This window comes from Macrobrachium rosenbergii, chromosome 25 (assembly GCF_040412425.1).
Source record: "Macrobrachium rosenbergii isolate ZJJX-2024 chromosome 25, ASM4041242v1, whole genome shotgun sequence".
Classification (NCBI taxonomy): domain Eukaryota; kingdom Metazoa; phylum Arthropoda; class Malacostraca; order Decapoda; family Palaemonidae; genus Macrobrachium; species Macrobrachium rosenbergii.
The window spans coordinates 509065-531063 of NC_089765.1; the positions used below are offsets into that span (position 1 = coordinate 509065).

Genomic DNA, 21999 nt, shown 5'->3' on the forward strand with positions numbered 1-21999 from the left:
ACTTCCGTTGTGTTCCTGCCAAGCTGCCCTGGAGGTTACCATGTTTCGTGTCCACCATCCTGTAGAAGATGTCGGAGTGAAGGTGAAGGAAGTCGCCCTGTGGAAGTAGTCGCCATCTTCTTCACCTTATCTCCGATTTCATCGTCTGCTACCTCTTCCCTTCCTCTCCCATGGTCCAAGGGGGTCCCGGGAATCAGACAGACCTCTGTCGGCCGAAGGAGAGGAAGGCTGCTTTTTTCCCTTGATGCTCTTGGACGTCTAGGGATTGCCTCCTTCCGAGGAAGCAGTGGGTCTCTCGTTGGCTCTTCCCGACCTTCGGGTTAGGAAACCGATTCGCATACCCTTGGGTTTTGTGTTTCGGGAGACACAGGCGCGCAGACCTTGGTTTGCAATCTCGTTCCAAGTCCTAGAGGTTCCACCTCTAAGACAGGGGCTGCTTCAGGCGCTCGTTTGCAAGCTGCTCCAAATGCTCGAGATTCTATGGAATCTCGAGTATCCCGATCTGGTCTGGAGAGTATTTTCCTCGGCTCAGTTCGGGAGCAGTGCGAGAGAAAGGGCCAAGGCACCCAGGTGTCTCAGCTCTTCCTGCCAGCACCACAAGCGCACCCCGAGTGCTTGCCAGTGCTCGGTCGGGTTCCCAGCCTGGTGACTCGATCCCATCGGTTCGAACACCAGAAGAAGCAGGGAAGAGATTCCCTTCGGGAATCCTGTGGGACTTCTAAGGGACTGCTCTCTTCCGGTAGACACGTTTCTCTCGTTGGCTCTTCCCGCCCTTGGGCGAAAGCCAATTTGCATTCTCCTGTGGGGTCTGGTGTTTCAGGGGCCGCGAGAGCGCGGCCTCGAGAGGCTGCGCCCTCGTTGCCAGTGTAAGAAGTCTGCGTCTAAGACTGGTTCTGTGCTTGGCTCTTTCGATCTCTTAGGAAACTGAAAGCAACCGCTCTCGATTTTTGGGAGTCTTGTGGGTAGCTCAAATTCTATGAATCATGAGCGCTCTCCTGACAAGAGGCACAGGACGAGAGAAAGTGCCAAACACCCAGGTGTCTGGGTGCTGAGATGCCAGGTGTCTCGATACTGCCAGCCAGCTGCTTTGGTTGCTTGGCCGGGTTTCATCCTTGTGTCTTGAACCTTAGGGTTTGAGCATGTAGGATAGCAGACACAGAATTCCCCTTTGAACCTTCTTCTCGACGGGCCTCGGCCTCGAAGGAGTTTATTGTTCGGGAAACCAGCAATAGTTCACAGCAGACAAGTTCTGCCCTGTCCAGTTCCAATTGTGTTCGTGTGATTGGCTCAGTTCGGCTCAGCCCCTGGTCGCGCTTGCAAGACTGGCTCGGCTCGGCTCGGCTTGCTTGCCCCACCCAGCCCCTGGTTGCGCTTGCGAGACTGGCTCATCTTGGCTCGGCTCACCCCGCCTGCCTCCTAGTCCACCACATACCACCCAGCTCGATTGCATTTGCATGATCTGCTCGGTTCGGTGCAGCTCGGCTCAGCCCTACTCGGTTTTTTCCGAATCAGGTTCTCGGCTTTGTTCGAGTGAACTTTCTGCTCTTCCCAGGAAAGCGCTTTGCCATGGTACAAGCGCTCTTCTTCCCCCATGTGGCAGTAGTCTCCTTCGGTTGATTATCGCTCACAGTCCGCCTCTCCTGCTCATCTTACTGGCAGGACAGGTATGGGTACTCTTTCTCCTCACCTGTTCTCTTTTCCTCTTGGTTGTTCCGAGAGGCTCGAGATGGACAGAGAGAGCTCTTCGGAGTTCAGGTTCCTGGCATGCTTTGGGTGCCGGTCCCCTGATTCTCTCGTAGTACAACCAGGTAACCAAGGTGGGTTTCATGGGATCTGTCAAGGCTCCCTCCAAGGGGAGAGGTACAGGAGTTTCATGCTTCAGGAGCAGCAAGGGTCTTCCTCTACAGGTTGCGATCGCCCTTGTGTTTTCGGAGAACTTTGCGCTGACGAATCGGCGCGAGGATCCTTGGGACAGGACCATGACTCCCCCAATGAATAATCTTCATCACTCGCAACCCTTGCGGTTCCCAAGGGGCAAGAGTATCGGGGGCCGCTGCGGTCCTTGCTTCTGAGAGCATTCTCGACCAGATGAATACTTTTCTTCGGGGAAGGAGTTCATTCAGGTCAAGACACCAAGCTTCTCCCCTGCCTTGAAAGAATACGAATTCTTCTTGCCTCAGAGAGTCTTGCTGACTGCAGTTCTGTGGGCAATTCTGGTGCTAAGAAGAAGGACTTTGTCCAAATTCGGATCTCAGGTTTCGTAAGTCCCAAGTTGGCTCGACCCTTAGGAACAAACCTTTACTTGGTTCTGCCTTTCTCTTTCAGAAATTTGCCAGATACCTCAGTAATCAAGGTTCGTACCAGGGCACTGCCTTGTCCTTTGGATGCTGGCCAAGACCTTGGGGTCTTAATCATCTTGACTCGACCTCAAGTTCAAGCCAGCCCCCCCTCAGCTCCTAAGAAGTCCCAGGCTTCGATAGAAGATTGCGGAACATAGCCCTCTTCTTACCTTCTAGGAAAGTGTAAATAACTGTGTCTCTTTCCACCCTCTCTCCCATAAGGGAGGAGGGAAGAAGGGAAGAGAGACAGAAGTATCGACTGGGAAGAAGTTCTACTGCAGATTCCTGGATAAATTGATACTTATCAAGTCTCTGGAGCTGGCAGCAACATTGCCGAGACCTGGGAATAGATTCCTTCAGGAGAAGTATCTATTTCCCTTAGGTCTTGGCAATTCTTTTCATCAAACTTCCATCCTGCTTCCTTTCCCATGCTCCCAATTTAGGAAATGCCAGCCCGGCTAGAGCTAATTGTCTCGGTATCCTGTCATCTTGCAGAAGCTTTCCCATGGCGGAGAATGGAAGTCTGCTTCCATTCCTCAGTCCTTCTTTCCTCTTCAAAGTGTGAGGAAAGAGTTAGGCTAATGCTTGATTGAAGGAACCTTCGAATATGCTTGCATATTGCCCTTACATTGTGTGTCTACTTACGGATTCACCAATCAAGGAATAGGCGCACACCTGTAAGACTTTGTCTTGAAGGTGTGGGACCAAGACGATTAGTATCTTCTCATCGCCACCCTGGGCTCAAGGCAGCCTTCTGGCCTTCCGAGAATTCAGGACGAGTTTTGCGACACTCAGTGGTTCGTTGATCAACAAACCACAGTACTGTAGTGGCATTTGTCGACAAACAAGAGGGAATCTCAATTAGCCAGATGCATCCCCAGTGGGGATGTATTGGCAAGTGAGCTTGGCCTCAGGTTTGAGTGATCGGGACGGAATGTGCTGCTCACTCAAAGATTCACGAAGAAACTGCTCGACTGAGAAATCCCTACCGTCTTTCTGTTGCCTCCTTGCACAAGTTGGTAGTTTTTTCCTCGCTCCCTCATACCAGACCCAGGGGCCGCTACGGCGAGGCATGTTTCGCTAGGGTTCTCAAGCATTGCTCACCCCGAGTTACAGACAAATGCCAGAAGACTTCGCCTCTCGCACGACCCGATAGCCGGAGCATGGAGAAGGGTTCTGCTTGACCCAACCTCCTGTAGCAGCTACACAAGAAGCGGTTCTTCAGGCAGTACATTCCGGTGTGTTCGGGACTGGGAGACCTTCCAGCTTTTTCTTCTCCTCAGTCAAGATTTAGCTATGGACAAGAAGCTTCTTCGGTCTTGCTGTCCCAGGGAACTGTCCCCTGTGTGGCATGTGACTCTTGTTTAGGGTTCCTGTCCCATGCTGCACGCATCCTTTCGAGAGTCGTCAGATAGAGATGTGCCCTCTTAGGACCATCTCTCACCTTGCTCCGGCCTTGGCATGTAAGATGGAAGAACAGGTGAAGGGGATCAATACCTCGACTCCTTCTCGGATGTCGTAGGTGGACTCTGAATCCTTCGGCATCTGTTGTCGGGTTCGAGTCCTCCTTGTTCCCCTCCTCCTTGGACTTTGTGTCGATGATCCAGATCATTCGTTACTTGGCCCTTTAGGGAGCTGTGGTACTTTCCAAAAAGGCTTGACACTCCTAACCTGGATGTTCAACATTTTTGCTAGTACTCTTTCTCCCAAGGAATGTGTCTAAGGACACATCTTCCTCCTGGCTTCGTGAACCGATTGAAGGAGACATTCAGCAGCTGACGATGACGAAACTGGTACTTTCCACCCAAGAGCTCACAAAACCGATGGCTTGGTCCATCCCTCACATTCCAGAAGTTTCTGTCGGTCTGGAAGCAAGACGTGGTCTCATAGACCACACTCTTGTCTTCCTATGGTCTTGCCCACAGGCCCCTGGAACCTTTTTTCCTTGGCCCTGTGGTGGCTGCTCAACAAATTGTGTTGTCTTACCTGGCTCCTTCAAGAGTTTAACTCCCGTTTCCAGCCTACGCTGAAAGTAATTCCTAATGTAAAGGACCTCAGGTTTGTATAGTTAGGAAAAATACAATTTACTTTCAAAAACTGTGATTTTTCATAACATACTAACCTGAAGGTCTTTGCATTTACAGCCCACCTCAGCCACTCCTCATTCTGGTACCTACTGTAGGCCAAAAGGCAAAGTGGAGTACAGACCACCGAGTGGGCAGGGCTTCCCTAACCATTGGTAGTTAACGACCGTGTCTGAAAGTTTAACAGCCGTTCCAGCTCACGTCTGCAAGCTAAATCCCCCAAGTAAAGAACTTCAAGTTTGTATGTTAGGAAAAATGCAAATTACTTTAATAAAAATTGGCTCTTTTGAGTCCATCCTTTAGATGACAGGAGTATTCCTGTGTTTTGAAAAATGTAGTTTTGTTCCTTTCTAGGAAAAGCTCTTGAAGAAGATTATTTCTCAGGTTATGGAAATTCTGTTTGTTTTTATTCAGTACAAAGTCATTTTAATGGTGGCAGTTATAAGTAAATAGTAGTACACCATATACTGATACTGCTACTTCAATATTTACTTGAAATGGTAAAAAAATAGTTGCAAAAATGTCCACGGTAGTTTTTATTGATAGACCAACAGTGGAGAGCGTGTACAAAAATACAATCGGTTTGATACAAAACACACGGAGCATGTTACCTTAACACATGCTGTGAAGTAATTCAAAGGCAATGACTCAAGCTGAATACGCCTTAAGTCAGATCTTAGTAAAAATAATAATAATAATAGTAATAATAATATTACTGTATTCTTTATTTCAACTCACACAATCTGGATACATGAGATAAAATGCTAAACATGACAATACACATAATCTAGATACACAAGATAAAGATAAAAATGATAACTGGCAATAAATACATTACTTAACATTAAAGAAATTATAAAAATGAAAAATTGAGTAATTTACATATAATCAACAAATCAACTGAACTTTGTACAATGTAAATTTAATTGCATAGTAAAGTACTTACAGGTACTGCCTGTCCATACAACACAAACAAAAGACTAGGTATTGCTTTAGTTCTTGTCCACTTTTCGTTCAGTCCCAACCGTTAAATTAGAATGCGTTGGGGGCAACAGTTACTTCACACCCATATAAGTCAAAGACACAACAAAACGATTAGTCATTGCATTTAGATCTTGTTTGCTGTTCATTCAGTTGTAAACATTTAGAAACTACTGTACGTGATACCTGTAAGTCTCTCTCTCTCTTCACTCAGCAGGTTCAAAAGCTCTTCTTATCAATTTAGGCAAATGTAAAGTGTAATCTTTCTTTTTAACCTTCAAAGGTAATGCCATTTGCAGTCTTGCATCTCTCTCTCACTTTTGCCAGCACTCAAGGATTGGTTTCCATACCTTAGAGAACTCACATGTGTCACCTTCTTTCTACAAATTGCTCACATTCAGAGTAAGAACTCGATATACAGTATGTGATAAAGTCAATACCCTTTAATGGACTGTAATTAATATCATTGCATCAGTCAGTGTTTTCAGTAAATATGGTGCAATACATATTTCAGAGTCGTTTCAACCAATAATATAAGATAGCCTAAGCTCTGGTAGGTTCAGATGTTTTGGAAGGAGAACATTTTTTATGTCACACCAAATAAATAACAGAATGAAATGTTTATTAGATTTTTAATGTTGGGGTAACAAAGTGCAATACAAAATAGCAGCTACTTTCAATATCAAATAAGCATGTGTTGATATACATGTATGTGAATACATGTGCATTTACATACATGTATACATCATAATGCTGTGCACTGCACATTTCTCTTTCTCCCTAAGGGTTATTCTTAACAAAAAAAAAAAAAAGATTTTTCAAGTTTGGCCCATGTAAACAGTTCTGGCAATGTGAGAGAGAGAGAGAGAGAGAGAGAGAGAGAGAGAGAGAGAGAGAGAGAGAGAGAGAGAGAGAGAGAGAGAGAGAGAGAGAATTTCAATGTTAATTTTTTTATAAATTTATTCAGTAAACAATATTGTACAGTTTGGTTTTCATTATGTGTACAGTACAGCACTGTAGAGTTAGTTAGTTATAAATGATTTGTTTAACCAGACCTCTGAACCCTTTTAGGGTTCTTCTCAGGCTGGGATGTACTGTAGAGTATTCAGTATTGCTTATAAGTATACACTGTACAGTGCTGTAGTCACAAAACAGGCAAAAAAGATTGAGTACAAAATGATAACTTTCATGATACTATAATTAATTATTTGGATTCTTATTTACTGTCAAAGTTAGCTGATATCTTCATGCCATTAGGTGCAATCGGCATACAAAATAAAAAAAATAATCCTTGGATAACATGCTAGGAATGTCTCTGTAATGACCTGTTTCCCACCAGGTGGCATTGGAATGTTTACTTTCTTGTCAGCATTCTTCATGACCGCCCACTAAGATGTGGGGAGGCTGGCTGGGTTTCCACTTTAACAGCAGGTAAGTATCCAGATAACTGATTTGATCATGGAAATTATCCTTATTTGGAATGAATCTTACCTACTGTTGAAGTTAGCTGACTACCACACTGAATGAGGATGGTGGGTTAGTGTGGCCAGAGAAACAATGTTCAACCAAGCAAACTGGTTGAGGCTGGAAATGCCCATGGCTCCATGGCCTCCTTGCATAACAACTATCCAATTTACCCTCCCAACTCTCAACTTCTTTGCGTGAAAAGTGTGGGAAGAGGGATATCAGAAGTTGACAGAGGTAAAAAGGTGCAAAGTATCCTTCCCTGAGAACCATCACTACCAAAGGTTCTTCCTGACGCTTTGCCAGACACTTCTGAAACTCTGCACATACACGGCCCTCTGAGGATCCACACAGCCTGCTTGAACTGGGAGTTCAAAACATCAGTTATGGTCACACATGCAATGCAATTTTCCACTTAGAATGAGAGCCAGATCACTACTGAAGCAGAACTCGAGAGTGGTTTGGGAAATTCTATACAGGACTTATGTGCAAAAAATGCTGTAGGGGCAAGACACTAGAGGGAAGACTTCAAAGATGGTGCTAAGAAGTTTCTAATCTCCTGATTCAAGACATCTTGGGTGATGGCCTTAAACACTTAGGGGTTAGAGAGACAATGATGGGACACTGTCAAAAACAGCTACTAATGGCTGAGCAGGGCTAGTTTACAGGATTTGTACACAACTGTTTCCTTTACTTTACTACAACTGAGTTGCAAAAGGAATAAGACATTCCTCCCATTAGCCTCAGAGGTAGGTCTATCAAGGAGAGGTTACAACTCTTGACAAATCATCACGAAACTGCCTCTTCAGGCCTAATATTTATAACTATTATCATCATCATTATCTCTTATATGTATCTACATGCATACATACATATCTATGTATGCATGCATAAACATTACTTTCCACATATATGCATATATACTGTATATATATAATATACAGTAATTACATATACAGTATGTATTACTCTTGCAGTAATTGAGCTGTAGTGCTAAGAACGAAATATCAAATTTACAGGTACTTCCACCTCACAATTAGCCCAAAGTACCTTAACTATCAGAGGAATCTTCACTTCCTTGGTCCAAGAACTTGAAACTGTCACTCGATGGGCCGGAGTTCAATTCCCCCAGCCGGCTGATGAAGAGTTAGAGGAATTTATTTCTGGTGATAGAAATTCATTTCTTGCTATAATGTGGTTCGGATTCCACAATAAGCTGTAGGTCCCGTTGCTAAGTCACCAATTGGTTCTTAGCCACGTAAAATAAGTCTAATCCTTCGGGCCAGCCCTAGGAGAGCTGTTAATCAGCTCAGTGGTCTGGTAAAACTAAGGTATACTTAACTTTTTGCAAGCTGAACAGAGGAAGGTGAAAAAACTTATATCGTATGTAAGTCCTAACCCAGCTCTTAAGCAGCTTCAAACACTGGAAACAGATGTAGCACCATCCAAGAACAAGTATTAAAGGATACAATTCCTAGATCGCCTCTGTTGTTTAGATTAGGCCAGCGACATGCCGGCACATTGTCTAGGTTGGTTGGCTCCCAAGAGCTCACTCTACAAACACAGTTGCGAGGACACTACACTGTTTGTGATAGGAGCAGAGCTATTCAACACTAAACAGTTTCCTAGATTTCTCTTTCGACTATTTATCCATTTCCCAGAGGCTCTACTTTCATGATAACACACCTTTCCATAATCAGTGTTAACTTGTTACCTGTGTTAACTTATTACTTGTTTTAACAGAGCCAAGGTAAAAGTAAACTAAAGAGTGTCGGTTAACGGTCTCATCTCCAGCAAAATAAAGTGAAAACAGAACAATGGGAGATATGCACCACTTAAATACTAAAGGAGAATCAACAAAATCACGGTTGAAACCCCTTAAGAAAATGGCAATCTACGGGCGGTGCCGGTGAGACAAAAAAACGCTAGAGAAGGTGACATACCATGGAACGTCAGCAATGATGTCACAGAATGCTGGTAGTAAGAGCCGGACGGAGTGAACAGGTGCTGGACATCTGAGTGGGGAAACAGTAGAGGATTCTTGCACGATGTCACCATATAAATGTAACGACAGTTGGTGCCATCTTCACAACAATTAAGAGGCGATACCAAGAAGTGAGAGCTGTTCTATCACAAAGCTAATTCATTTTAGATAAGTACGAGCCAGACGGAGTGAACAGGTGCTGGACATCTGGGTGGGGACGGTAGAGGATTCTTGCATGACGTCACCATATAAATGTAACGACAGTTGGTGCCATCTTCACAACAATTAAAAGGCAATACCAAGAAGTGAGAGCTGTTCTATCACGAAGCTAATTCACTTTAGATAAGTAAGCAGTGGAAGAGGAAGAGCCGCAATTAAGAAAAGGAATAACTGTCACAAGATGAAGAACAAAAGGCGACAGAGGGGAAAACTGAGTAAGAGGAGGGGAGGGTTATTGTCTGGTCAGAGGACAATAATGGGTGAGAAAATGATGATAGAACCGATACATGGCTCAGAACTACTCAGGCAAACATAAATGTCTGTATCCCTAAATACCTCTACAGTTCAAACACATCCCTATTACTCTCACCAAAGTGGATGACATGTGAGCCAGCAAATGCAAGCGCCAAACTACCAAACAACTCATCTGTAGAGCGCGCCAAACACGAATCAGAGAGACAGCTGAGAGAGGTGGTGAAGGACACAAACCTCCATTCCAAGACATGCCATGGTTCTATGTCTGCAGAGAAGACCAACGGATCCAGGGCAGTCCAGAGGGCTGGCTACAGACAGACGCCAAGGCTCTGACACCACCTCTCTCGTGGGGGAAAACGAAAAAGGTCAATCACTATGGGGGGAAGTTATCTTCACTCTAATATACAGTCACTTTTCTAACCATAATAAAAAAAATACAAGTATAGCTCAATTACTTATTTTTTCCCCGAACCACATAGGGAGTACAGGAGTGACAGAGGAATTAACCTAGGCTACCAGGTAGGCCAATGGAGAAGGAGAAGCAATACCGGAAGACAAACGGAAAAAACTGAGCAGGCTTATGGTGTGCCCTAACAAATTGTCCACGTAAATTATCAGCCTCTAGCATCTTCTGTTACTTCACAAAATTTTCACCATCTCATCAGATCACTCATTATCTTCACATCAAGAAAACCACACTTGTGCCTCAACAGCTAGGCTAACATATATGTAACAGTCACAGGGGTGACCTTTGAAAGAACTATGTGATGACCTGTTACTGGCGTTTTGCTGCAGGTGGATTTGCGCTGACATTGGAATTTGTTCAGTCAGATGCAGAGAACTTTTTGATCATGGTCCGAGCACATGGAAACAGCATGCACTGGAAGTGCCCAGTTCCGATGGGTTGGGTATGTGCATGTGTGTGTGTGTGTGTGTGTGTGATCGCTCATGAGTTACTTATGAAAGGAACAGTGACCCTCAAGGAGAGTCTGCCTCGAGCTGTAATAGCGGATATGTGTTTTAACCTGGTGTAGTGATAAAAGAACCCGGCAGTGTGAAGATACGTTATTTACAGACATAGAAGTAAGTAAAAAATGCACTGTGACATTTTTCTCTTTCCCAGACTTTAGAAGGAAAACCACCCGGTTGAAAAGCAGTGAACCTGAATGATGTCTACATAATGAACTTGGCCATTTTTCTGTTTGAACATGTATGTACATTCACAATTGCAGGTTTTAATATAATGATATATTTCTTTCTACAGGAAATCGAACATCGTCCTGGAGGACAAATTATTTGGAAGTGGTGTATTTTAATCTTACAGTACGATATGGCATTTATTGTGGTCTTTATGACCTTATTACTTTGTTTGATGACCAGGGTGTTAATCACTAGAATTGCTTGGCATAAAATAATGTCTATGCTGGTTTGTGAAACAGTATTTCCTCTAGTAATGTGTTCCTTTGATAGGGAGTGTGAGTCACTCTATTTCATGACCGTAGCTTTTGCAGAGTTACTTTCGTTAGGTTTGTCAATAAAGTCTAGTTTTGTATATCAGTGTCTCAATTCAGTAGGCCTTTGTGTAAAGATATGTTTAGTGAGAATCTTATGACAAAAGAGAAGGGATCTGCTGACCCAAGAAAGTGCCACGGCTACCAGAGACGTCTCAAGAAAATTGAGAAGTCTAATTCTGTTCTTAAAAACAGATACACTCAATGGAAGATGGCCCTTCGAACCCGGGCTGTTAAAATATAGGCTACATGGTCATGCACCACCAAAACATTTGGTTTTCACAAACTCTTTCCTGTACAGCCTAATGTTTTCATCTCTGCTTGTTGTAGAAAACAAGCCCAATACCGTACAGGAGAAAATAAGCCATCAACACTATTACTAACACCGATTCACACTGTCTGGAAAAGGACACAGCATGAATAATTCTGACAAGAATGTGAACATTCCAACTCCACCTGGCGGGAAACAGGTGATTACAGAGACAGTCCTAGTGGGTTAGCCAAGAGTTATTTTTTTAATTTTGTATGACAATCGCACCTAATGGCACAAAGATATAAGCTAACTTTAACGGTAGGCAAGATTAATTCCAAATAAGGGACATTTTACAACCATGAAGTGTTTTTTTTACCATATCCTCAAATTTCCAATCTCCACAACAGCCTTGGATATATTACAGCAGATAATTGAGGATTTACTATAAATGGCTACTTTCCAGTTTGAATTCTCATATGAATTATTATAAGATGTTTCCAGGAAAATGCTTTTCCACATTCTTGCATGTGAATGGCTTCTCTCAGGTATGAATACCTGTGTCTTGTACAAGTAATTTTAGTGGAAAAAAATATTCCCTTATTTCCTTGCACTTAAAAGGCTTTTCTCCAGTATGGCTTATCTATGTCTTGTACGATGATGTTTCCTTAAAAATGCTTTCAAATATGAAATCTTATATTGCTTGTAAGGGCAATTTAAGCAAAAAATGCTTCCCAGCATTCCTTGCACATGAATGGCTTCTCTCTGTATAGAATAAAATATAGAATTCAGGGCAAAGGCCAAGCGATGGGACCCATGAGGTTATTCAGCTCTGAAACAGAATTGACAGTAAGTGCTATGAATCAATTGTTAGGAGAGGGTGGAAAATACAATGGAAGAAAGAGAAAAAGAATGGAGGTGCAGTAAAAGGAATGGAAGGGTTTGCAGTTAGGGGTAGAATGGACTGCAAAAACTTAAGTAATGCCTAAATTGCACCACATGAGGTGCACTGATGGCACTAACCCCCTATGGGGTCTCTCCAGTATGAATCCTCATATGATATGTAAGACTAGGTTTCTGGGAAAATGCTTTCCCACACTCCTTGCACATAAATGGCTTCTCTCCAGTATGCAATCTCATATGAATTGTAAGATTTGGTTTCCTGAAAAATGCTTTCCCACATTCCTTGCACATAAATGGCTACTCTCCAGTAGGAATTTTCATATGAAGTGTAAGATGAGGTTTCTGGGAAAATGCTTTCCCACATTCCTTACACATGAATGGCTTCTCTCCAGTATGATTTCTCATATGAACTGTAAGATCTTGTTTCTGGGAAAATGCTTTCCCACATTCATTGCATTTGAATGGCTACTCTCCAGTATGAATTCTCATATGAACTGTGAGACTTTGTTTCCGGGAAAATGCTTTCCCACATTCATTGCACATAAATGGCTTCTCTCCAGTATGATTTGTCATATGAACTGTAAGATCTTGTTTCTGGGAAAATGCTTTCCCACATTCATTGCATTTGAATGGTTTCTCTCCAGTATGAATTTTCATATGAATCTTAAGATTTGGTTTCTGGGAAAATACTTTCCCACATTCCTTGCATGTAAATGGCTTCTCTCCAGTATGGTTTCTCATATGAACTGTAAGATCTTGTTTCTGGGTGAATGCTTTCTCACAATCATTGCATTTAAATGGCTTCTCTCCGGTATGATTTTTCATGTGAACTGTAAGATTTTGTTTCCGGGAAAATGCTTTCCCACATTCATTGCACATAAATGGCTTCTCTCCAGTATGATTTGTCATATGAACTGTAAGATCTTGTTTCTGGGAAAATGCTTTCCAACATTCATTGCATTTGAATGGCTTCTCTCCAGTATGAATTCTCATATGAACTTTAAGATTTGGTTTCTGGGAAAATGCTTTCCCACATTCCTTGCATGTAAATGGCCTCTCTCCAGTATGCTTTCTCATATGAACTGTAAGATCTTCTTTCTGGGAGAATGCTTTCTCACATTCATTGCATTTGAATGGCTTCTCTCCAGTATGATTTCCCATGTGAACTGTAAGATTTTGTTTCCGGGAAAATGCTTTCCCACATTCATTGCACATAAATGGTTTCTCTCCAGTATGATTTCTCATATGAACTGTAAGATTTGGTTTCTGGGAAAATGCTTTCCCACATTCCTTGCACATAAATGGCTTCTCTCCAGAGTGATTTCGCATATGAACTATAAGATTTGGTTTCCAGGAAAATGCTTTCCCACATTCCTTGCATGTAAATGGCTTCTCTCCAGTATGATTTCTCATATGAACTGTAAGATCTCGTTTCTGGGAAAATGCTTTCCCACATACCTTGCACATGAATGGCTTCTCTCCAGTATGCATTGTCATATGAGCTGTAAGACTTACTTTCCAGGAAAATGCTTTCCCACATTCCTTGCACATGAATGGCTTTTCTCCAGAATGCATCCTCATATGAACTGTAAGATCTGATTTCCTGGAAAATGCTTTCCCACATTCTTTGCACATAAATGGCCTCTCTCCAGTATGTATTCCCATATGAACTATAAGAAGTGATTTCTTGGAAAATTCTTTCCCACATTCCTTGCATATGAATGGTTTCTCTCTGGTAAGATTTGTGATATGACCTGTAAGATTAATTTTCTTGTAAAATGTTTTCTCACAGTCAGTGGATCTGAAAGGCTTCTCTCCACTCTGACTATTCCTTCTTTCTTGTTTTACTTCCTTTTTGCAAGCTGGTGGATCTTTTTCATTCACTACTGAATTCATTTCATAGGAATATTCATCATCTTCATTAGACTCATAGAATACCTCTGGCTCTATTTTGATGTCCATCAATGGATCCAAAGACAAAAAGTCACCATCACTGGTTTCGCTAAAGGCAGCCATGCTGCTGTTTTCTTGATTAATGGAAGGTAGTGATAATGCACCTTCAGTTTCACTTTTCAAAGGTAATTCTAAATAATGTTCTGGATTCATTTTAGTCTTTTGTCCTATCCTGTTCTGCAATGACAGTGTGTTCAATTGACAACTCTTCAACACAAAACCATTTACAAATGATTATCCAATAAATCTATTATAAATTAATTACTATATCTTGACGGACTACAACCACATTTCATTGCTGATGTATGAATCTAATATTCCGAACAGATTTTATTTGTTGTTGTAATTTTTAAATAGGAGTACATAATTCACGGTTGTCTCTTACACTTCTAGAGTTATTGGTAATGTTACAAGTAGTACCATTAAACACACAAGCATTCCGATGCTGCTCAAAACTGACATAGGAAGGAGGGTTCTTCTGAGGGAGAATCTGAAATAAAAAAAAATGCAACACAGAGTTAGAAAACATAATGCCAGAACTGAAGCAAAATAAATTTAATTCAGGTTCCTATAAAAGTCTAAGGCCAATCAACAAGGTGTGCATTTGACAATACTATCCAAATGTTAATACAATCTAACCAAATGCTGTCCAGACACAGCATCAAAATATTCCTGAGGCAACAATGCAACAACAGATTAACAGTTAATATTCACTTCCTCCCTCTCAGATCTGTAAACCTTTTTAGCTTAACATAACAGTATGACTCATGAACATATCCTTATGTTCATGAGTCATGAACATAAGGATATGTTCATGAGTCATGAACATGACTCATGAACATATCCTTATGAACATGACTCATGAACATATCCTTATGTTCATGACTCATGAACATAAGTATATGTTCATGAGTCATGAACATGAGTCATGAACATAAGGATATGTTCATGAGTCATACTGTTATGTTAAGCTAAGAAGGTTTACATATCTGAGAGGCCAAGAACAGAAAATTTGAGAGAGCAGCATAAGAATTTTGTGGGGTAACAGCAGGAAGGGTACAGTATACAGTAAATGCTTAATTATATGTGATCCGGTTATACATAACACCATATTATCCACAGATGCCTTACACAATAAGAAGAAAAAACAGTAAGGGTGAATAGAGAAGTAATTACCAGAGGGATGAAAGTTTTCAAATTAGTTTCACTGATTGTCACCGTAGATACAATACATGAGTGGCTATTAAGACCAACAACACTGATGACAGTCTTGGAAGGTATGTGCTGCTGCATTTCCTCAAATATGACACATTTTTTTCAGAGCCATACAAACCAGAGCTTTTTATGAAGGAGTATCTTTCAGTGCAAGTTGGAAATGGGTTAACTGGTGGTTAAGACGAGTGATAAGGGAATTCTCCTCACTCACATGCCACCACCAAGCACTTCTTCTTTTGGCCTCATGAACAAAGAGGGATGGTTGCGATGAGAGAAATGATAAAAGGTTTTGCTTTGTATACCAAAGAAAATTTCATATTACAGTATTTCCTGCATATGCACTGTTTGCAACTTGGATTTATCCACATTTAACTCCAGCCTACCAACATCTACATGAATGTATAAATACATAAATAAAATGAATATAGTAAAAAGCCTACAGGTTTTCAATGCTGCAAGGGTGGAAAAACTAAAATTTTCAGCAACTTGTATTTTTCCTAACATACAAACCTGAAGGTCTTTACGTATGGATATATTTGCAGCGTGAGCTGGGAAAATTGCTGTTCAACTTTAGACAAGGTCGTTAACTACTGATGGTAGGGTGGGACTCCCGCCCACCCCCATCGTTATGCATTAATTTTACCTTTCGGCCCAGGTACCAGAATGAGGGGTGGCTTGAGGTGGGTCACATATGTATAGACCTTCATGTTTGTATGTCAGGAAAATACAAATTTTTAAAAATTTGTAGTCTGTTCCTACACGAATACAAACCTTCGGTCTTTACATTATGGAGACTTACTTCTTGGTGGAAGGATTCTGAGTAAATCTCTCAACTGACTGGTTGTTCGACTCACCTGGGCCTCCTCCTTGGTCAAGTAGAGCAGAGGAAGTGGTCCTGTGCCTCTGACCTGTTGGGCTTATGTGATATTCAACTGCCAGACTTCTGGGCCTTTCGAATTAATGGGTATGTATACGGTACCATCACTGATTCGAAATGGGCTTGGATGAACCCACAGTGTCAGAGACAATAAAAAGCTAATAAAACCAACAGGCTTTGTTTTATTGTCAGTCCTTCTCTTCCCCTGCTGGAGGGAGGGAAAGGACTTGCATCTATCAATTGACTGCCTTATAGATTATAGACAGGGTACAGCACTCAGCTACGAAGGGTATAAAATGTGAAAGGGAGGAGGTCAGTTACTCACTCACACTCTCTCTTTGCAACAGAACACCTTAGGCAAAATGCTAACTGTCCCTCTAAGGGAGCTGGGTGAGCTACACAACTTGAGCAGCCACCACAGGACCCAAGGAAAAAGTGTCCATGGACCCAGGATGTGAATATGGTTTTTCATGACCACACTCCTGCCCTTAGTACCTGTGGAACTGACAGATTCTTCCTGAATGCATGGCAAGGACCAATATCCCTAACCTCATGAAGTCTACTCTGAACGTACTCCTTTCTACTTTGTCAGACACAGAGTATGATCGCTTGATTGTCTCACAAAGCCAGAAAGAAATCATGTTCTTGAACACTTCTTTCTTGGTCGGGCCAGTACTAATGAAGAGTTGTCAACACTCAGGTTTGAGATGTTGAGTTCTTTTACGATGGTACCGCAGCACTCCAACTGGGCACAGTAGTATCTCGTAATGATCACTACCAACCAGGTCCTTTAGGGAGGGGACTGAGAGGGACTCAAATCTGGTGTCATGGACTGAAGGATTCTGAGTCTTTGCTAAGAATTCCAGGACAAATTCGAGCATGACGGATCCCTACTCCTCGAGTGCTAGCATCGAAGGCCATGTAGCTCACCAACTCTCTTGTTGATGCCCTCTCTTCCTGGTCGTGTACAGCAAAGTAAGGAAGACAAGCAGGAACACAATCTTGAGGGTCAGATCCCTGTCTGCTGATCCTTGTAAGGGAGGTCATGACTGTTCGAAGCTTCTCATCAGCATGTAGATCTCTCATGAGGAAGGAGAGTGATGTCCTTAAAGAGGACTTGGTGAGGGTAGATCAACATATGAGATGTTCAACTGTCTTCTATATCTGGACAAGCTGAGATAGAGAGAAGCCTCTCTCTGCAAGGAGGGATGAGGAAGTCTGCTATCCCCTGCATAATAGCAACTACTAGGGAGTAGAGCTAGTAGGTCTGCATGTACAGGGTCATCCTGTGATTCTGGGTGATCATGACCCTGTTGATCACCTGATGAATCAGACAAGCAGAGGACAGGCACAGACCTCAAGATGGTCCCATGGGTGTTGGAAGGTGTCTTCTATAACTGCCCATGTTTCAGGAATATTAGAACAGAACCCAGCAGCTTCTGTTGTGTCTGGTTGCAAAGAGATCTATCGTTGGGAGGCCTCAAAGACTGGAAATCTTCCGCAATGTCTTGGTGTAGGGGCTATGTCCCTATCACCTGACCCTAGTGACTGAGCTTGTATGCCACTACGTTCAGGTTCCCGGAAATGTGCCTGGCTGACTGCTCGATCGGGTGTGCTACTGCCACTAGTGCACCTGCACCGCCAACATGTGGAGCTGAAGGGAAATCAGTTCCTCCCCCAGCTTGTTGATGTATGCTATTACCATGGTGATGGGGGTACTGTGGTTCATCAACACCATGGAGTGTCCCATCACTCGATTGTGAAACTTACTGGGCTAAAATGCCACCTTGAGCTTCAGAATATTGATGTAGAAGTGTCTGTCGTCACTGCCGAGCTGGAAGTTCCTGTCAAGACAGAAGTAACTGTGTTGCCTCTCTGAACTTGCTGATACTCGAGTCTGAGGGGAAGACTCTAGTTTCAGCATGCCCAGATACTTATGCTCTGCTTGGGCATGAGATCGGACTTCTTGAAATTGAATGGGACTGTCAAGTCACGACAAAATTTGAGAAGTCTGTCTCTGTAATGGAGCAACTGGGGCATAGGTATTCGAAAATATGCATCCTAAAGTCCACTGAAAGCATGAAGTCAAACTCCCTGATGACACTGAGTACTGACCATACCATTTCCATCTTGAATCGGGTCTGGTGAACGAACTGGTTCAGGGGAGGAAGGCCTATGACCGGTCTCCACACCTGCTGTCTTCTATGAGAAAAAGATAGCTGTAAAAAACCTCCCCCCCCGGAGACCAATCTGTCCCGACTTCTACAGTCCCTTCTTCAACACTGCCTTCACCTCTTTCCATAGAGCAAGGTTTGTAGGTGAGCCAGGAACATAAGTCTGGAAGCAGACAGGAACGTTGCTGAGGGGTGGAAGGAACTTGAAGGTTTCCACTCTGTATCACTGCCATGTTGCTCAATGGCTCGGCAGGTAACCCCCCTCATCAGTGGCAGCAGGTGTTCCTGCATGGACCCTTGGAAGTCTGGGACTTCCTAGGACCTGAAGAGGAAGATCCAGCCTGACCAGAAAGGCAGGCTGCAGTGTCATGTGAGGACCCAGAGGTCTTGACCACTGCCTGGTGAACGAGCAGGTCATTGCTTTTGATCCCTAGCCTGTCCACTGTGGCACCCACTTCTCCTCTAGGGAAGAGGGAAGCGGAATCCATTACCAGTCTGTTCCTGAGTGCCAATGCTGGCATGGAACCCACAAACCTGGCGACCTGAGACAACACTGCATCTCTTCTCTTGAGCACCAGGTCTGCCCACTGGGTAGCTGTCTGGTGAGCTAGGTAGGAGATGGCCCTACCTCCAGATAACATCAGTCTCCTGAATGTGGCTTCCTCCTTGGAAGTACAAGACCCCAAAGAGGAAGAAGCAATCTTTGCCACTGCAAGGAACCAGAGATCTATCCAGGACTCTGGATAGATTCCATTGGTGCTGCTTCCTGCTACAAAATGGAAACTCCTTCTGCACAGAGGCAGTCCAGCGACAGGCCCGGACACAAACAAACCAGGTCCGGGTCAACCTGTTTGGTCAGCAAGGCCTCTCCGCCAGATTTTATTACAGTATCTCCTCTGGCAAGTGAGAGACTGAGGAAGTGTCTTGCACGATCGGCTAGACCCAAGAGAGTTCTCCTGCCCAGACACAAGAGAATTCACCTGGTCCAAGACCTTTTCGGGAAGTCGTGAACATGGCAAGCCCATTGAGACAGGGCTCCTTTTGGGGTCCCCAGAAAGCCTCGATGGCTGAAGAACAGTTCACAGGGAAAGCCATGGTCTCTTCCTCGAGATCATTAAACTGCTGTATCAAATGGACGATCTCCAAAAAACTCCTTTGCAACTCAGTCACGGTCTTCCTGGGTTACTCCCTCTGCGGGATAGGGACACTTACCAGAGCCCCACTGGTGAACTCTCTACCTCTTGAGCATGCGAATGGTCTGGCCCAAGGACCAAACCCGGAGTGTATGCTTCTGTGGTCAGGCTGGGATGGGAGTGTGATCAGTCCCAGTCCCAAACCCCAGGCCTGTCCAGCTCCCAGGAAACCCCTTACCGGACTTGCTGGGGGCCGAAGTCCCAGCAGGTGAGTAAGGCTGTGGGCAGTCGTCAACCCATGGTAATGATGGCCGAACAGGTCAGGGAGAGTGGTCCCGTTCACGTGAATGTGAACGGAGGCTATCACAAAGATGTGCTACAGTCTTCTTAGAAGCTAAAGCCTCTACAGTAGAAGAAGACTGAATCTTGCCTTTCTCAGGTGAGTGGACCGGTAGGCTGGGCTTACCTTTCCGGGACCCATTTACCATCGCCTTAGGAGAACAGGAAGGGGGTGAGTCTACTCGCTATCTCTTGCTGGGGCAAGGTAGCAGCTAAGCCTGGGGACCCTTACTGGCCTGGGAAGTGACTTTACAGGAATTATTCCAGTGCACCAGGGGTCCATGGAACCCTGGGCAGTGGTTGCTCCTGTGCCGGTGGCAGTGGGAGCTGCAGTACTGGTAGTACTGCTAGCGAGTGAACCTGTAGCCTTCTCTGTGGAAGAAGGCTGGTCATCAGAAGCCCTATGGGGCTTCTTACAGCTGGGAGAGGCAGCCTGTTTATTCCTCCGCTTACTAGCTTTGGAAGAAGGGGAGGAGGTGACAGCACATGACAAAGACGATGATGAACTCCAATTCCTCTTCTTCATCTTCTTCCAATCACAGCAGGCCTTGGACATCAGGGTGCGAAAAAAGATGACACCAAGGGAAGAGAATGCAGAGGGTACCAATTGCAGGCACAGTATCGGACACCAAGGGAAGAGAATGCAGAGGGTACCAATTGCGGGCACACTATCGGAGACATGTTTGAAGGCATCATTGATGTGGTGGTGACCCCCGAGCCAGTAGACACCATAACGATAAAAGTAGTCAGTTATGGTAGAAGCAGTTACTGGAAAGCCTTTGGAGGCCTTCAAGTGGGAGATCAAACCATCAACAATTGGCTCCCCCCAGGAGGCCTAGGGATGGCCATAACTCCCTAAGCCCCTAAGGCTCCACAACACCTGTAAGAAAAGTCGGGTTAGGTGAGGCCATCTCCCTTCGCCCCAAGGAGTGTCCTCCAAGGAACCGTTGCTAAGTAACCAATTGGTTCTTAGTCATGTAAAATAAGTCTAATCCTTCGGGCCAGCCTAGGAGAGCTGTTAATCAGCTCAGTGGTCTGGTGAAACTAAGGTATACTTAACTTTTCTTCTCCCAAGGACAATCCCCGCCCCCCCTGAGAGCGAACGGAGACCACCGGAGAGTAGTCAAACCAGTCAACCATTCCCCTACGCTGGCTTTCTACTGACAAAGCCGTAGGAGACCGCGAAGGAAAAACTGGTCCCTCAGGAGTAGCAACAGCAGGTGAAAGCTTGGCCGAGGGCAAGAAGGAATCAGAGAGAATCCTCGGCACCACTGGCAGAGCATTGCACTCTGATGACACTGGGGAAACTTTCCTCTCTCTCTCCTTTTTCTGAGCAAACTTCACCCACTGTTTGGAAGGCCAGACTCGACACCCAATACACAGACTATTTTGATTAAGGACATGCTTCCTGCATGATGTACACAAAGTATGAGGGTCTATTTCTAACAAGGAGAGGAACTGATTGCAAGGTTTGTTTTTACCTGGGAAATGCCTTATAATAAAAGGTTTCCTCTCCCCAGGCTGTTGCAAGTTAGAGGTTTGCATTATACTGTACAGTGGACCCCCGCCTATTCGCGGTTCCAGGTTTGCAGCTTCACCTATTCGTGGATTTTTCTGTGGAACGCATATGTGTACACATTATTCGCGGAAAATTCACCTACAGTATTTGCAGTATTTTTCATGGAGAAATATTCAATAATTATTTTATTTTCATAACATTTTTGTGACTAAATGCATTTTTTGTGATAAAACTATAAAAAATTCAGGTATAGGTGTTTTTAAGAGGGTTTTTTTTTTTTGGTGTTTGAACTATCAAAATGACATTTTTATAATAAAATAGTTTTATATATACTTACCAAGTAATTACATAGCTATTAGTTTCGCTTATTCGCAGTAGCTTGAATTTAAATTTTGCAGCAGCGACACCGATGTTCTGTGTAGGTGACTAGTCTCGCCCCCTAACGAGATAGTTAGGGACGACTTAGCAGAGAATCCTCAGTCTGTTTATGCTTGTGTCCATCAGACTTTCATGAAAGCCAGGAGAAAATGTCAAAATCCTTGCAGATTCAACAAAAAACTGGACTTGATAACACTTAACATGGACTCAATGATATCCTCGTGCAATAACAAAGACATAAGAACTTGGGCCCGTGAGCTTAAGAGAGGCTAACGGAGATGGCTGCCAAATACTAGAGATATATTGATGAGCGCTCTAGTGGTGTTGGGCACTCAAAGAATGCGCCAGGTACTAGGAAGTGGCGCCAGGTGCTCAGGAAAGGGTCCAGGAAAACGGGAATTGGCACCTTACGGGAAAGGTC

General features: G+C 43.7%; 1 protein-coding gene across 1 annotated transcript in view; it reads right to left on the bottom strand.

Annotated features, from left to right (window-relative positions):
* Positions 1–12106: 12106 nt before the first annotated feature.
* Positions 12107–21999, bottom strand: part of LOC136852268 (zinc finger protein 569-like) — a 49476-nt gene continuing 39583 nt past the window's right edge. The window contains exon 2 of the mRNA XM_067126739.1: positions 12107–14433. Coding sequence (XP_066982840.1) covers positions 12456–14096 — 1641 coding nt within the window. The 5' untranslated portion in view covers positions 14097–14433 and the 3' untranslated portion in view covers positions 12107–12455. The remainder of the gene's footprint in view (positions 14434–21999) is intronic.